At 46.3% G+C, this 17,728-nt stretch overlaps 1 protein-coding gene and 1 long non-coding RNA gene across 2 annotated transcripts in view; one reads left to right on the top strand and one right to left on the bottom strand.

The window, feature by feature from the left end:
* Window positions 1-1,160: 1,160 nt before the first annotated feature.
* On the bottom strand, window positions 1,161-10,484 carry LOC129343043 (uncharacterized). The gene is made up of 3 exons (XR_008598270.1): window positions 10,117-10,484; window positions 8,133-8,259; window positions 1,161-1,727 (listed from the first exon to the last, which is right to left on the bottom strand). It is a non-coding gene; the product is annotated as an uncharacterized LOC129343043 (long non-coding RNA).
* A 421-nt stretch (window positions 10,485-10,905) lies between these two features.
* MAN1C1 (mannosidase alpha class 1C member 1) overlaps window positions 10,906-17,728 on the top strand; it is a 166,172-nt gene continuing 159,349 nt past the window's right edge. The window contains exon 1 of the mRNA XM_054999000.1: window positions 10,906-11,831. Coding sequence (XP_054854975.1) covers window positions 11,307-11,831 — 525 coding nt within the window. The 5' untranslated portion in view covers window positions 10,906-11,306. The remainder of the gene's footprint in view (window positions 11,832-17,728) is intronic.

The following is a 17,728-nucleotide window of genomic DNA, read 5'->3' as shown; positions in this document are numbered from 1 at the left end:
TAAAATCAGAACGATTAGTTTAAACCCAGAAGAGCTCTTTGTTGTGGGATCGAGCAAGGCAAAACTTCTAATCTCACAAAGACTGACTGATATGAAGTCCCAAAATAATGAAGCAATGCTTCCAATAAAGTAATGTACTCTAAAAAGGCAGCCGTGTCACATAGCCCCATCACACCTGTCGGATATTACGTATGAGCGGTACAGATGGGCCTTTTCAAGAGCCCGTTTTGACACATTTCCTTCTGCAGTTTTATATGGCAGGTTCGGCCATCTACCATTACAGCAGCGTTGGTGTCCCGGCTCTGATAAAGTGGTTGAGTCAGTGGTACACTTCCCCCTACATTGCGAGCTCTACCAAGAAGAAAGAACTCCGTTGATTAGTCCACTTCTCACTGGATTTAAACCCTTGCAATATTTTATGAATTTTGAGACTGAAACTCTGTGGGAATATCTCTTAGAAGACACACAGAAATCTGTTTCATATGTGGTAGCTAAGTTCGGCTCATTAGCAATTTGAGAATGAAAATCCTTGATTGATGGAATTTTGAATTAGTGCGCCCTTCTAAAGATTTTAGATGTACAGTCAGCTTTTATAACTTGTAACTGTTCTCTTTTCTCAATGTATTTTAAATTCTTAACCCTTAGTGGTTAAGTTATAATTGCTGGTTTTATGACCGGAACAATAAATTGATTGATTGATTAAAGGAGCATCTCTGCAAATTACCACTTGGAGAGGCCTTAGGTGAGTCACTGTTCTGTTGCCAGTATTTTTCTTATGTGCAACACTGAGGTCTTAAAACTATCCGACATTACAAAGTTATTGTATGACTAACTCAGATAATACATGAGAACCAGTTTGGTGTAGTGGTTAAGAGCGCAGGAGAGCTGGGTTTGATTCCCTACTCCTTCGCTTGAAGCCAGCTGGGTGACCTTGGGCTACTCACAGTTCTCTGGAGCTCTCTCAGCCCCACCCACCTCACAGGGTGTTTTGTTGTGGGGATAATAATGACATACTTTGTAAATCGCTCTGAGTGGGCATTAAGTTGTCCTGAAAGGCAGTATATAAATCAAATGTTATTATTATTATTATTACATGCAACATGCTTTGCACACTTGAAATGTGTAATGTGAATTGGATCTTGATTTTTTTCCTTTTTAATTTGAATTTCTGGTTGCAGAATCCTTAGCAAATCTTGGTAATTTTTTTGGGTAGTATAATGATGCCTTCTGTAGAACCACCTTTCCGCGATGTCATTTGACTCTCCACCTGAAGACTCCTGTGACTTTGCAGAGCTGAAACACTCTCAACAGCAGCCATCAATCTGATAAAAGCAGTAATTTCCTCTAACTTACCTCTCCCCCTCCCCTTCCCGGTAACAATTTTGTTTGTGAGAGCTGCTGGAATGTCGCACATTCTACAGGATGTATTTACAAACCACCAGGCATCTGGCTCTAAGATGCTACCATTTCTTGTTGTTTAAGTGTACCATTGTATTAAATGCGGGAGGAATGTGCCCCAGTCCTCCGTGCACCAGCGCTGCTTCCCACGATGTCGCACACTGAGCAGATAAGATTCTCTGGTGATAATAGATATTTGGTTCCATTTGCTTTCCTTTCAAGTCTTGCTGCAGTGTCCAGAAATCATTGGCTTTGTGATTTTGGGTGAGGCTGCTCATTACCTATACACCAGAGTGAGATTCTTGCATCCAGACAGATTCGACCTCTTCCTGCAGAGAAGACAGAAGAGTTCTTCTAGAACGGCAGAAAGAGCCAAGTCTCCCTTTACAAGACAAGCTAGAGGCTTTACAAATAAACTTAATTACCTTGCCAAAGTATTTCGCCTCCAGTTCTATCCCTCACACTTCAGGCCCACTCCCCCCCTTATCCTTTAAGAGTAGATATTAAATTCTGGTTCCCCCCTTTATAGCTATCAAAAAGTACGTTCCTTAAAATTATTTCTTCCAGTCCTACTAAAAATAAACCGCACAATACAATAAGATCCCACCTTTTCTGTAATTAAACTCTGGCCTTCTCTCTCTCTTTACCAGTTTATCAGTTTTACATGGGTTCTGCCACAACTGAATTATAGCCACGGATGAGCAGCTTTCTGTTGTTCCTCATACTAAACAGTTTTGAAGATGTAATTATAGATTTAATTTGCGAGCAGTGGATCTACCTTTAGAAAGGAGTATCTTTAAATATTTATTTATTGTCTATGCTTTCTTCTCTAGAGAATTTGCTTGAGGCAGCTTATGAAACAAAGCATAAAATCATTAAAACTATGAAAAACCCCAGCATTAAAATCCCAGGCAGAGCATAAAGATAGCATAAAACAGGCTGCAGCTTAAAAACAAGTCTCATAAAACAGTTTCATTCATCCCAGCATCATTGGTAATTGAAACTGAACCCAGACAAGACAGAAGTGATGCTTGTTGGGAAAGCAGAGATCTTGAAGGACACTGAACTCCCCACTTTCGATAGAGTTCATCTGACCCCTGCAGACATGGTTAAGAGCCTAGGGGTTATATTGGGTCCAGTGCTACTACTAGAAGAACAAGTTAAGGCAGCTGCAAAAAATGCCTTTTACCACCTCACTTTAGCCTGGAAGATGGCTCCTTACCTCGACATGGCTGACTTGGCCACCTGGATCCATGCTATGGTAACATCAAGACTTGACTATTGTAATGCACTATACAGTGGTCTCCCATTCAAATTAACTGGGAGATTCCAATTGGTGCAAAACACTGCAGTGCAGGAGTGAGCAGGAGCATGAACATCATCCCCATTCTGCAGTCACTCCATTAGCTACCTATCAGTTACCGTGCTCAGTTCGAGGTATTGGTTATCACATACAAAGCTCTTCACAGCCTTGGCCCAGCCTACCTACAGGACTGCCTCCCTCCCTATGTTCCTCCACGGCAGCTTCACTCATCTGAACAGGGTCTCCTGTGGGTGCCACCCTGCACATGGGAGAAATCAACAGCAGCCCGTACATGGGCTTTCTCTGTGGTGGCCCCTATCCTGCGGAACGGCAATGCCTAAAGAGGTCAGGACAGCGCCCACTCTCCTAACTTTCTGCAAATGATGCAAAACTGAATTATGCAAAAAGGCTTTTGTATTGTAGGGAGGGGCTCTCAGATGCTTCGCTAATGAGTTAAGGACCATAGACTTCACCACTATGTTGCCTTATGTACTACCTGTTGCCTTAAACATGTCCTCCTATGAACCACCTGTGCTTCATGTTGTCTAATATCTGTCCTAGAATTGCTTATGCTCTGTTTCAGCATTTCTTCAACTCTGTATTGGATTCTTACAAATGTTATATCTTTGTAAAATTGTTTTTATTTACCCTATGGCATTGTTTATGGAAATGCCCTTAAAGTTGGCTGTACTAATCTCACACTGTGTAATCCGCCTTGAGTCTCAGTGAGAAAGGCGGACTATAAATGACGTAAATAAAATAAATAAATATTAAAATTGTTAGGGAGTGGGACTGAGACATTAAAACAACCCTGGAACCAAGAGGAGCTAATTATAGGTCTACTGGTGGGGAGGGTGGACTAAAAATCGAATACAATAAATAATAAATAATAAATAAATAAATAAATAGTTGCTGCAGCCCAGGGCCGAATGGAGCAACCCCTGCTGCAGAGCTTACAATTCAGCTTGCTCCCAGCTGCCAGTGTCCCAGCAAGAACTTTCCCAGTAAGTTAAATGACTAGCCCATTTCTGCACATTTAGAAATGTTCAGTAATATGTCACTTCATCATGTATGTGATAATCCATTTCCCATCAACTGCACACCTTTTTCTGTTTATTTTTCCTCATTTGTTTGCTGCCTTTCCTTCAGCTCTACAATGCCTAAACAGGTTTTTTTTTGGCACTAGAGCCGGGTAATTTTGCTTTAAATATGCAGCTCCCTCAGGTGTGATGCAATGGTTGGAATGCTGGATTGGGCCACAGGAGACGCTAGGGTTTTGTTTTTGCTCCACTGACTGGGTGGCCATAGGCAAGTCATTTTCTCCAGCTTGGCTTGTCTCACGAAGTTGTGAGGCTGAAATGCTGTTCTGATAGTGCAGTCATAGGCAGAATTACTCCAGACTGAGCCTACTTAAAGCAGTGAACGGTGTATAGGATTGTGCTACACATTTCTGGGAGGAACGACAGGGCAGAAATGTAATAAATGAAACCAGGCTAGTAACAAGTAGTGACCTAGAAGGTTTCTGGTTCAAATCTCTTCCTTACCACAAATTTACTGTTAGGTAAGCCACTCTACTTTAATGTTTAATGGGGCTAATAATAATAATGGCCTACCTTACAAATCTATTGTATGGATTACAAAATACTGTATGTGCAATACAAAATAACAACAACAACATTCGATTTATATACTGCCCTTCAGGACAACTCAATGCCCACTCAGAGTGGTTTACAAAGTATGCTATTATTATCCCCACAACAAAACACCCTGTGAGGTGGGTGGGGCTGAGAGAGCTCAAGAGAGTCATGACTAGCCCAAGGTCACCCAGTTGGCTTCAAGTGGAGGAGTGGGGAATCAAACCCGGCTCTCCAGATTAGAGTCCTGTGCTCTTAACCGCTACTCCAAACTAGCGTAATATATAGTATAATGATTTTGTACTGCTTTACTATTCCAACCCTTTACAGAAAGGCAGAATCCACAGCACTTGTCTCAAGAAGACATCAGAAACAAAATAGTAAAGAGTGCATCTAATAGTAAAGATGCATCTGACGAAGAGAGCTGTGACTCTCGAAAGCTTATGCTACAATAAAGTTGGTTAGTCTTAAACGTGTTACTGCACTCTTTACTATTTTGCAACTACAGACTAACACGGCTAACTCCTCTGGATCAGTGAGGGACGTACAGTTAAATCCTGTGCAAGCAAGGCATTGTGGGTAGCTGTGCAAAGTCCTCTGGCGCTTATGCTTGCCTACCTGTTATGGCCTATGCTGATGTCCCCACCCCAGCAGGACCAGCTGTTGGCAGAGCTTTATTTAGTGCATTTTTATCTCATTCTTCCTTCAAAGAACTCAGGGGTGGTGGATGTAGTTCTCTCTCTCTATTTTATCCTTACTAAACCCTATGAGCTGAGAACGGCTGGCACAGAGTCCTCCAGTGAATGGGGATTTGAACCAAGGTCTTCCCGTTCTTATTCCAGTACTCTAATCCAGGAGTCTGCCAACTTTTATAATTAAAGAAACTAACAATGTCAAAATTCACAGCAAGAGATCAATAAGGAACTCATATAAGGAAGCCTGCTTGCATCACTGAAACGATACAACTTACGCATTACTGATAACTGATATATTGATGTCGATGAATAATCCAGTTTCCATAGCCCGTGCAATGGTTGTTGTGAGTCCTTTAGTAGGAAGTGGCCCACACAGGACCTCATAGTAAATCTTAATGTACACAAGTGACTGTTTTAAGGCATTTGGCCTAAAGCAGGTTTGCATGTGGATTCCTGGAAACTGTTTACCTCCATCATTTCCCTTTCTGTAAAGCATCTTTTAGAAGCCTTTTAGTTGCAGAAAAATCTTTTTCCTGCCATTCCCTTCACATACTGGATAGTCTAGCATTCTACCTACTCTTCCAAAACTCCTTAAATTAAAGGGCCAAATCCACACTTCCCTACCTCCCGCTTTTCATGTGCATTAATCGCGCTGGATTCTATCCCGCAATGTCCCAGTCTGTGTTCACATCCTTTCTCTTACTGCTGCTGCCTCGCGCTATACTTCGTCCACATCCCTGGTAGAATCGCGCAATACTGGGCGGGTTTAGATCCGACGTCGCCGATGACGACATCACGTTCATTTTTCTTTCATTTGTTCATCAGATTTCTGCTATAGCAGTGTTTTGCTAAATTGCTATGGCGAGGCCACACCCCTATGATGCCTGTGATTGGTTAATGTTATTCTGTGCCTTCTTCTTTGAAATCCATTGGACCATTATTCTGGCGGGCTAATTTGAAGTGATATTGGGGGTGTGGGGGTGATCCGAACTCTCCAAACGGGCAGACTAATTATTTGACGCTTGAATGTAATGTTAGAATGATGGATTGAGGTAAGAGTATGTGAACAGCCCTCTGAGAAGTGAATAATGGGCAGGAAAAAAGCGGAAAACTTGAGACGTGTGGATTCGGCCATACTCTTACCTCAATCCCGCCATTCTCTCGCGTCTTTTGCGTTGCGCCTCAGATGAATTTGTCATGTGTTTGAACGCTTCTCTTGTGTGGTTCTCACCGTGGATGTGGACAAGTAGAAGCGTTTCACAAGGAGAAAAAAAGGGGGGGAAATAAACGCGATGTCGTCATCGGTGACGTCGGATCTAAACTCGCCCCGTATTGCGCGATTCTACTAGGGGACGAAGTATAGCATGAGGCAGCGGCAGTAAGAGAAGGGATGTGAAAGACTGGGACATTGCGGGATAGAATCCAGCGTGATTAATGCACATGAAAAGCGGAAGGTAGGGAAGTGTGGATTCGGCCTTTATCTTCCTCTGGTCTGTACCTTCCCATCAAGGATGCCAGCAGGAAGGTAGGTACCCTCTGTCAGGCTGGATGCAGCTGAGAACTGCCCCCCCCCCCCGCTTTCTAGTGTGTATTGATGGGACATCAGAGGGTGAGGAAGAAACAGACAGGCACCAACTCAGCTGAGAATCTGCTCCCCGAGCACCATTTCATAGTGGATAGTAATGACCATTTGTATTGGGCTTGGCTTCTAAAACGGATCATGAGAATCAAATTCTTGACAGTTTCGCAAGATACAGTTATAATGCCCACCATGTGCAGAGCCACCAGAAATGGCCCAAGATATTTGGAACCTGAAGCAGGGAATCCAAAGAGTAATCCTTCCTTCTGGAGATGGGTAGGGAAATATGATATTCAAATCAATATCGAACAATATGCTATTTTTTTGTCATACTCCCAATCTGGCATCTGAAGCTGGGTGTTGCACACTGTATAACAATAAGGAGTGGCAGGGAACATCCAAGGGCAGGACATGCCACAACTGGGATGCCACCACTGGAAAGGCCCTGTTCCTAATAGCTATTCACCACACCTCCTCAGCTGATGATCCCAAAGTACATATGGGAGAAGGTGGTCCTTTAATTGGTTGTTGTGGATTTTCAGGGCTGGTCTGGGCTGGTGGTCCTTTAAGTTTAGCTGTCCTGGTCCCAAACTATAAACAGGAATTTTGTAGCACCTTAGAGACCAACCACATTTTATTCCAGCATCAACCTTTGTGGGTTGCAGCCCATGTCTTTGGACACTATGCCGTTTTCTGGGCAAGTTTTTTCATCAGATTGATGAAGTTCTACTGCATAGGGTTAAAAAGCAGTGCCGTCCACGGTAATAATTCCACAGTTAGTCTGTAGCATGGACATCCCCTCTGGAATTATTACCATCAAAGCCACTGCATGTAGTTGTATGGAGTAGCAGGGATCCCCAACCTTTTGGCACATGGGGGCCGCATTAGAGTGCCCAGTGCCTAAAGAGGGCCACAGCTTAACTCAAAATGCAACAAAATTGCAGGGTGATAGCAGCAAATAAGCAGGTTGGAGGGCCGCACAGAAAGAGCTTGGGGGCCGCATGTGGCCCGCGGGCCGCAGGTTGGGGACCCCTGGAGTAGAGGAAGGCAACAGCCTGATGAAAAAAACTTGCACAGGGAGGAATCCTCTCCATAGCAACTGACCTCTAGTCCATGATGGTTTACTCTTAGATAAAATGTTGCTAGTCTTCATGGTTGCTAGTCTGCATGGTTATTTTTACAGCAACAGATTAACAAGGCTGCCCCTTTAACCAGTTTTCTGACTGATGGAAAGTCGTATATCACAAGTGTGGTATATAATGTAGTGATGGGGTTAGTGCCTTGACCTGGATAGCTCAGGCAAGCCCGATCTTGTCATATCTTGGAAGCGAAGCAGGGTTTGCCTGTATTAGTAAGAAGACAAGGGTTGCAGAGGCAGACAATGGCAAACCACCGGTTAAGTCTGCTACCTTGAAAACCCCAATAGGAGTTGTCCTAAACCAGCTATGACTTGATGGCACTTTCCATCATCAGGGTTTAGAGTGCAGGATTAGGATCTGAGAGGCCCAGGTTTGAATACTTACTCAGCCCTGAAAGCTCACAGGTGACCTCGGGCCAGTCAAACCGTCTCAGCTTAAACCTGCCTCAAAGGATTGTTGTGAGTATAAAACGGAGGAAATGCGTATGGTGTAAGCTGCTTCAGGTCACCTACTGGGAAGAAAGGCATGGTATAAATAAGGCTGCCAACCTCCAAGTAGGAGTAGGAGTTCTCCCAGAATTACAACTGACCTCCAGACCACATAGAGGAATTGTACCCTGGAGAAAAGTCAACCCTTGGAGGGTTGACTTAATAGCATCACATCCCCATAGAGGCCCTTCCCCTCTCCAAATCACGCCTTTCCCAGGCTCCATCACCAAATCTCCAGGAAAATCTCCACTTGGATTGGACAGCCCTCTGTTATCAATTAATAAACTAGTTCTTTTGCCTTTTTAAAAAATGCAAAAACATTCAAGTTAGTTGCCAGTTGTAGGTAATTCCTTTCATTCAGCATTTCATTGTGAAACGCTCTTGTTCATCTGCCTGCCCACTCATTGCGTGGGGTTGGTGGAATGTGGCCTTCGTAAGAAAATCCCTCAGGTGGCCTTGAGTAAGCCACTCCGCTCAACCCCAGCTGTATTCTGGGGCTAACAACAGACCTTGTTCACTGCTCTGAGTAGGGCACTGATCTGTCTAGAAGAGTGGTATATAAATGTACTGTTATTACTATTACTAAATGTTGTTATAAAAGTAACTTTAAAAAAAAAGAAACCTCTTTGGTACAGAAGCAGCGGGGGGGGGGGGGAATGATGCACGCATTTACACAAGCTGCACGTGTCTGCCTTCTTCAGACGAAGTCGGAACAATTTGGCCTCTGCAATGCTGCATGAGCAAAGCGCCGTCTCCTTCTCCGGGACCTCCACTGCCTTCCTCCCCCCACCCCTACGATCGCTGGGCACCTCCAACCAATCAGAACAGAGAGGCTTGACAACCAGCAGCATGCGATTGGAAAACGCTCTGTAATAAACACGTGAGGGAGGAGGGAGACTCGCGCTTCAGCGACAGCCCGAGAACTCCAATAAGCTCGGAGAAATCGCCATCCACCGGACCAATACCAGAAGAGGAGGCGGGGCAAACCCGCTTACTTTACGCGGACAACCGCTGCGCGCGCGTTTTGCTGCCCCTTGCTGGAGCATCGTCCTCGGAAAGCAGGCGTGGCCTCTCTGCACGGTGGGCGTGGCTTCACTGGAGAGGCGGGGCTGTCTGAAGCGGGAGGGGCTGCTGCTGTCGCAGTCGCAGTCGGAGCTGCGGAGGGGGAGGCAAGGCAGGGTACCCGGCAGTGCCGCCAGCGCACCAGGACAGATGCCACCTGGCAGCAGCTGCTCGTCCGTCTAAGAGCGCGCTGGAGGGAGGCTGGTGCGCTTAGGTGGTGCCGAGCCTTTAATTGTTTGATGGGCAGCGAGAGATGCTCTGAAGAGGGCCGCCACCCCTGGAGAGTTCAGCAGGCAGCAGCCCTTCCTCCTCCTCATTTAATGGGCACTTAGAACTGCCGGCAGAAAGCCACGAGGAAAGGCGTAAAACCCCAAAGGCACCCTTTCCCCGTGCATCAGACAATAGCGAGACTCAGAAGGACAGGCTGCGATTTCACAGCCGTAGACGCCGGAAAGAGGCAGAGGACCGGAGAGGAAGGAAGGATGGAAGCCCAGAATTGGCCGCCCAGCTAAAGAATGTCATGCATTTTTGCGTCCTTCTAAAGGAGAAGCATGGGATCTCTAAACCTTCTGTAGAGATTTCGTTTTTTAAAGAAGCATCTCAATTCAACTCAGTGATAAGGGGGGGAAAGTTGTGAATCGTTTCTTCTCTGGGGAGGAGGAGGAGGAGCCAAGGAAGTCCAGATGAAATTTGCCAGATGGTCGTAAAGCAGAAGGCAAATTTTCAGACGATTTAAAACAAAAGCAAATCCCCCCCGCGCTGGATTATTTATATTTGCAACCTCGATTTGAGTAGAGGCGATTCCTGGGAAGACTTACCTAGAGAGGAGCGGGAGGGCTCTCGGCCAGAGCCGTGTCACAGTTTGTGTGCGCGTCTCTGTGCTCCCTCCAATCCCTCCTCTGGCTGTGTGGATCCTCCCCTTCTTGGGAAGCAGGGGGGGAGGAGGTGAATGCCCGGCTTTTCCCTAAACAGCCGACCGATTATTACCAGAAGAACTCGGTTTGGGGAGCTTGGAGGATGCGGTTGGCCAAACACGCGAGCTGATGGCGAGTCCGGGAAGAGAGAGACCGGGCTGAAGTGGATGGGGGAGAAAGAGAGGGGTCGGCGGCGGAGGGCTGTGCAGACGACGCCGTGGTGGGACACGCCGAGCCAGGCTGCATGCAACAGTCCCTCGTGTTGAGCTCGCAGCCTCCGGTCCTTCTCTCTGCCTGCAGAAATGCTGCATCATGAACCCATCGCCCATCCGGATCTGCCCCTGAAGCAGCCTGGAAACAGCACCCCTGGTGCCTGCTAGCAGCAGCAGGACGGAAGGCGAGAGAACAAGGCGTGGACGAGGGCAGCACAAAAGACCCGGGCCCCTTTCCGTTTGGACAGCGCCGCTGCCTCCCATCTGTTATCTCAGGACCCCCCGAGGCAGCGATGAAGGCTCGGCGGTAGCCCGAAGAGGCAAAACTCCGCTCTGCAAACAGGCGTGCAGGAAGGAAGGAAGAGGCGGCGGCTGAATCTCTCGCTGCTCGCTGAGCATCTTGCCCAACAACTACTCCGCAACTTCCAGCCCAGCCCCGAGGAAGCAACCGGGCCAACCGCTGCTGGGCGGGCGGGAACTTCGAGGAAGACGCCGGGACCGGGGCCCGAAGAAGCCGTCCCGGAACGATCTGTCCCTTTGCCCTGCCTCGTTGCTTCTTCCGCTGTCTCCGCCGAGAGACACGTGTCATCTTCTGCGTCCCGGATCCATAGAAAGGAAGAGGGGAGCGAGGAGCGGGCAAATACCTGGCTGTTGTAGCAACTCCCCTCTCAGAGAAAAACTTAGCGAGGCGCTCCGCGAGGTTTTTTGCCACTCTGAAAAGGGAATCTGATTCTGCCCCGCCTGGATTCTGTGAAGGGAGCCGGACGCTTTTCATCCTTTTGCCCATCTGCTGCTCCCTTCCTCCGCTGCACTCCGGTGCGGGCCGGTAGTGGCGGCGGCGGCGCCTTCCCCTCCGTGTCCGGCCGGCCTTGCGGCGCTCCCATGCTGCTGCTGCGGAAGCTGCCGGGCATGCCGGGCTGTCCGCCGTCGGCGCTGGGTCTGCGGCTGCCGCACAAGTTCGCCTTCCTGCTCTTCCTCTCGGGCCTGCTCACGCTCTGCTTCGGGGCCCTCTTCCTCCTGCCGGACTCGTCCCGCTTCAGGCGCCTCTTCCTGCCCCGCCGCGGAGCGGAGCCGGACCTGAGCCGCCCCTCGCCTCCGCCGCCCCCGCCGGGCTCCGACCCCGGCCGCCGCCGCCATGCCGCCCCCAGCCCGCCGCCGCCGCCCCTCCGGGACCCCAAACTGCCGCCCGGCGCCGCCAAGCGGGAGCGCTTCCAACGCCGCCCACAGGGGCCGCCCGGCGCGGGGACCGCCGCCGCCGCCAACGACCCTCTCCGGCAGACGCGGGCCCCCTTCCGCTTCGACTACCAAGCCTTCCGGCAGAGCCTCCGCCACCCGGTGCTGGGCAGGAGGAGAGGCGGCGCCGAGGAGCCCCCCGAGCTCCGCGCCCGGCGGCTGAAGATCAAGGAGGTGAGCCGGGGAGGGGGGGGAAGGAGGGGCGGGCGGCGCAGCCCTTTCCCGCCTTTCCCCCTCAGGATTTGGCTCGTCCCGTCATTGATTCATTTGAAGGGGGGTGGCCCTTGGGGGGGAGTATGGGGTGAAATGTGTTGGGGGTGGTATTAGGGGGAGTATCGGAGGTATTCGTGTTGTGTTGGGGGTGGTATTGGGAGTGTTGGGGTAGTATTGGAAGTATTCGTATTGTGTTGGGGTGGTATTAGGAGTAGTATTGGAAGTATTCGTGTTGTGTTGGGGGTGGTATTAGGAGTAGTATTGGAAGTATTCGTGTTGTGTTGGGGGTGGTATTAGGAGTAGTATTGGAAGTATTCGTGTTGTGTTGGGGGTGGTATTAGGAGTAGTATTGGAAGTATTCGTGTTGTGTTGGGGGTGGTATTAGGAGTAGTATTGGAAGTATTCGTGTTGTGTTGGGGTGGTAATGAGAGTATTAGTGTTAATTGTGTTGAGGGTGGTATAGGGGTAGTATTAGGGATAGTATTGGAAGTGTTCATGTTGTTTTGGGGGTGGTATTGGGAGTATTAGGGGTAGAATTGGAAGTATTTGTGGTGGGGTGGTTGTGGTAGTATTAGGGGTAGTATTGGAAGTATTCGTGTTGTGTTAGGGGTGGTGTCAGGAGTTTTAGCAGGTATTGGGAGTATTAGCATTAATTGTGTTGGGGTGGTATTGGAAGTAGTTGTGTTGGGGTGGTAGTGGGAGTATTAGGGTAGTATTGGAAGTATCCATGTTGTGTTGGAGGTGGTATCAGGAGTTTTATCAGGTATTGGGAGTATTAGTGTTAATTGTGTTGGGGTGGTATTGGAAGTATTTGTGTTGTGCTGGGGGTGTTATCGGGAGTATTAGCGGAGCTCGGGAGCGCCTTGGAATATTAGTGTTGGGGCAGTATAGGAATCATTAGTGAAAATTGTATTGGGGAACCTTGTGGGTTACTATTGGGTTATTACTGGTAGTATTATTTTATATCAGTTATAGGTTCCCTTTTGCACTGAGTCTCAGGGCAGATTACACAGCATGAGTCAGTACAGTCAATTTCAAAGACATTTCAATAAACAATGTAACAGGACAAATTTGCAAATGCTTACAGCCAGCAGAAATCCAATATTGAGTTGAAGAAATGCTGAAAGAGAGCTTAAGCAAGGCTAAGACTGATATATTAAACAACATTGAAACTATCAACTAGAATCATACTTAGAGCAACAGACAGTCCATAGTAGTAAAGTCTATGGTCCCTATCTCTTTACTGGTATTAGTGTTAAATGTGATGTTGGGGGTATTAGTTCTTGCAGTGGTACTGGGCTGCTATTACTGTTGGGATAATATTCATGTTACTTATGTTCATGGTGGTATCAGGATATTATTAATATTGAGGTGTTAGCATTAATTGTATTGGGGTGGTACTAGTGTTGGGGTATTGGTGGGGTTTTATCACAAGCTGCATTAGTGTTAATTATGTTAGGGGTGGTATTAATATTGGGGTTGTTCTAGGAGGGGTATTGGGGTACCCAGCAATGGCATTTCCATTTGTGAAGGAAGGGAACACTGATTTCCACTGAGTTCTCTCCCTCCCATTGCAGACCTCCACTTTCCTCCTTGGACTTGCTCCTGAGGGCCCACTGACCACCAAGAGCAATATTTTGGAGCACTTCTTGGGCTACAGAAGGAAATGGTAGTGGTGTTAATATTGCTATTAACATACAGTGGCTGTAGGTTAGAGTTACCAGTAAAATTCTGCTCCCTGCCCCACAGAGCTTACAATCTAAGATGCTAGGCCTGGAGCGGGGCAAATCAGGGCATTCAAACAGCCCAGGAACCAGCAGCTACATGGTGAACAGGCGGAAGTGTCAGGTGGCTGTGCTGCTGCAGGGTCTGCTTGGCTCAGACTTGGACCACCATAACAGTATTGCCCTTCCCAGATTGCAGGCTGACTGCAGTCCTAGATACAGTTACTCCAGTCTAAGCGCCTTGATTTCAGTGGTCTTCGAATGAAGTAGCCTTTCATAGGATTGCACTGTAACACATGTGTCATTGATTGTCTTGACAAAGAATGCTTAACAAAAACAAATCTTAAGTGGACGCATTCGTTATTTTTATTTTACAAATAAAAAAACTTTATTCTTCACTTGGCTTACCTAGTTGGAGGACTTATTGCTGGGTCTGAGCTGAGCGCTGTACCTGGCCCATAGTGCAGCTGCTTTCTGGCTGCTAGTGCCCCCCCCCCCCGCTTGGCAGGACTGTTCCCCGTGAAGACCGGTTAGCTCTTCTCTCACACCAAAAAAAAGATTGGTCACCCTGCTCCTATATAACTGCAGTTATCAATTAGTAAGGAAAAATCATTCTTCACATGCACTCTGCCCGTTCCTTGGTCAAACCCTGGCAAACTAAAATCTGGCCTCTACGCGGAGCTACCACATCCCTCATGCCAAAAGAACAGAGAGACTTGCGGCGCCTTAAAGACTGGCATTTGTTGTGGCAGAAGCTGTGGCGGACTACAGCCCGCTTTGTTTGCGGCATGAAGTGTGGCTTCAGTTGACAGATTATATATTGGCACAGAGAAGAAGTTTTTAAAACAGCAGAGGTTGAAAGGCAATGAAATGCAAACGGTATAATCTGACACTTCTCAGTAGATAAGAGCAGTATATACAATTGAGCCTTGTATGGAAATGTCACGAGCGTGTTACTTCTTACATTTTGCTGCCTTTTTCACTCCATAGTTTACATTTTTGTTTTCCTTTTCCTCTCTCCAGAGTATAGATAGCTGCACTTCGTTTTCCTGACAAGCCGGGCTCTGGCTCATGAAAGCCTGTTAAATCCGTTAGTCTTTACAGTCTACAAGACTGCTTTTTTGTATGTTTTGTTGCAGCAAGGTAATGTGGCTGCCACTGTAGAATTCTTCTTTGTCCTCATTAACTCTGAACGAATTCGTTCTTGAATAATAACTTAGTTCTGTGTTTGCAGTCACATATATGGATTAGCGATCTTAACTTTGCTTTAAGGTGCCCGTAGAAAGGAGTATAACCGAGAGTGATTTTAAGTGTGTCATTTAGCCCTCTTTATGATTTTACCCAATATAAGTTACAGATGTATGCTGTGTCCTTCTCATAGCCTTAACAACTGAAGTGCATGTCTTTTTCTTTCGAAACCATTGTAGGTCCTTATGGTTTGTTTCTGTGGTGGACGGGAGGTTGTTTTTTGTTTAACTCACATATTCCCACAGATGACACAGGTGTTAGTGGGTGTACCACTTTCGTGCTGTATTGCATGGTTATAATGGTGACTCTAACATATTTTTAATGATTGTACCTGTTTCCTTTACCTCCTAATTCATTTTAGCATTCCATCTGCCCTGTCAAAAGTTATACCTCCCTACCCACCCCATTAGCCCTTTCAAGCTTCAGTTGCTTGCTTATTAATCTGCTAGCTACCTTTCTGTATTCCTTTTTTCTTTATTTTCACTCACATCCTGTTCTCCATTCCTCCTTCATATTGTTTCTGAGTTATTTTCTTATTTTCCATCTGCTTTCACAGGATTTTTCCCATTACCCCTCATTATCTTCCCAGTTTGCTTCATCTAGCTCCCTCATAGCCAATCCTAGCATATTTACTTGGAAGTCCTCCCAATTTCATTGGTACTTGCTCCCAGGTAAAATGGCATGGTATTTTAGCTTGAATGACTCATTTTAATTTTTCTTTAAATCTTTTCATGTCTTTGTTAGCCTTATTTTCTTCTCCCCCCCCTCCCTATTTTACCACCTCAGGCTGTACCATGGCAGATACTTACATTTTCACAGATGTACAATCACAGCTGTGTACATAGGGGCCCAAACATAGACTCTAGTTATGTATTCCCCTAGAAAATTATTTCAAGAACTGTTTTCTACTGTGTGTCTTTTTTTTGGGGGGGGGGATGTTGGTATGTATGTGAGGAAGCAGGTACAGGCAGTAGATAATACATATATACCGGTGAAGCTATTCCCACACATTAAAGAACACACAGCCATTGTATGTGAGTATGGAGTTGTGTTGTAGGGAAATGCTATGTGAGAACAGGCACTCGTTCTTTCCTGTATGTCTTTGCTACTCGTCTACCTTTCTCCCCTGCATCGCTTCTCATGCTGTATTGATTTCTGCCTCCTTCATCTACCTTTATCGTCTTTCCCCCTCCATGTTGCTGTTCAGTTTTGTACTCTTCTCAGCTAAGTCAGATCTCAGTACTTTCTTCCTTTTGCTTTCTCCTTTTTATTCTTTCATACTTTCTTATGCTGTGTACAATAATAGCTTTTCAAAGAAGAGAGTATGGCCGGGCTGTTGCTACTCACTGTGAACTACCTCATTCCCTCTATCCACGTATTGACAGTTTTGAAGAAACCCACAAACCCTGTGTGATCAAAGACCTTGTGTGAATTCTACCAGCAGTGAGGGCTCTCATACCATCACCAGATTTTTGAAAACCATTTTTAAAAACCCTGTTTCTGTTTCCCTCCGTTCCTTTGGAGCCTCTTCCTTCCTTTGGTTCATGATGCTGCAACATATTGGGAGCTTGATGAGGCAAGTCCTGGTTATATTTCACTTGCATTTCAAATAATCCTGTGCTGCACCTATAGTTCTCTTCATCCCTGTTTCTGCTACCTGCATAACTTCTCCAACATCCTTCTTTAACACTGAATTATTAAGATTCCTCTTTGGGAGCTGTCCATCCCACTCAGCCCTTCAAAGGCTTTTTTTTTTTTGCACGTCTCCTCCAGCAGGTTTTTTCCCCTCTTCATTTTTGCACAGATCAAATGTGAAAGAATTCTAATCAGCTGTAACAGGGCATAATAATAAAATGAAACTGAGCAAAGCGGCACTTAGGTTGGACATTGGGAGAAAACAGTATGAAAATGGAAGTGCCTCCTGGGAAACAGTGGAGATTTGGTCAATAGAACTGCACATAACCAAAGCTGGGTTAAAATTGCAGGAATTAATAGAAACTAGAAGGCCACCCAAAGTCTGTCATCTCAGTGAAAAGCAGTTATTACATCAGCTTCCCACAGTTTTCAGAGCTAGGACCCACCACTGACTGTAACTAGCCCCATGAGTTCCAATTCTAATTCTCTGTTTTATATATATCAATCTTTTACCCCTTTGTCTTTACCTTTTTGGTTCCCTTCCTTACATCCGCCTATTCCTTTTTTCCTACCTTTTGCCTCTTTAAGTATGAACATCTTTTTTAAAAAGTCTTGAGATGCTGCTGCTAGTATTAGAAATACAGCCAAATTTGAGGGTTACGGCTCACCAGATCAGAGGATTATCCATTGTAAATGAGTGCAGTGCAGGCAGAGAGCATGGCTGAAATATTTGTATCACAGCAAAGTCACGGTAGAGCACCTAACTTTAGCAAGTGATACAGTCTGCGTGTTTTGTAAAAGACAAAGATTCTACGTTGTTTCTAGTGCCTTTGGGCTGAAACCAATATTTTTCTGGCAATTAATATGGCAATTGGCAAGACATACATGGGGCAAAGCCCATCCATCCTGTTTGCTTAAGAGGAAACTTCATTTTAGCTTTACTCTGATTATGGCAACTTTATTCTGCTTATGGTAATCCCTGATTCCGAGTCTTATAGGTAATATTTGTATAGTGGTAAAGCACTTTGTGGGACCCCAAGAGGGCTTCTTCCTGTAGGCGTTCAGCATCTGAAAGAGGTGTGTGTGTGTGGAGGGGGGGGTTGCTTTAAACAACTATCTAGACTCCATCAAGTGTGTGAGACCCTGAGCAATCAGTCTTGTCACAGGGGGGTTCAGGCATGTAACTGCAGATGGAATTTGGACCAGTGCCCACAGCTTGTGCATAAAGGACTGTCTGGCAGCTTCATGAGT

The sequence above is a fragment of the Eublepharis macularius genome, chromosome 15 (assembly GCF_028583425.1).
Source record: "Eublepharis macularius isolate TG4126 chromosome 15, MPM_Emac_v1.0, whole genome shotgun sequence".
In the NCBI taxonomy this organism is placed as follows: domain Eukaryota; kingdom Metazoa; phylum Chordata; class Lepidosauria; order Squamata; family Eublepharidae; genus Eublepharis; species Eublepharis macularius.
Note: the sequence above shows the minus strand (reverse complement) of the source record. Positions and strands in the feature narration are given on the sequence as shown.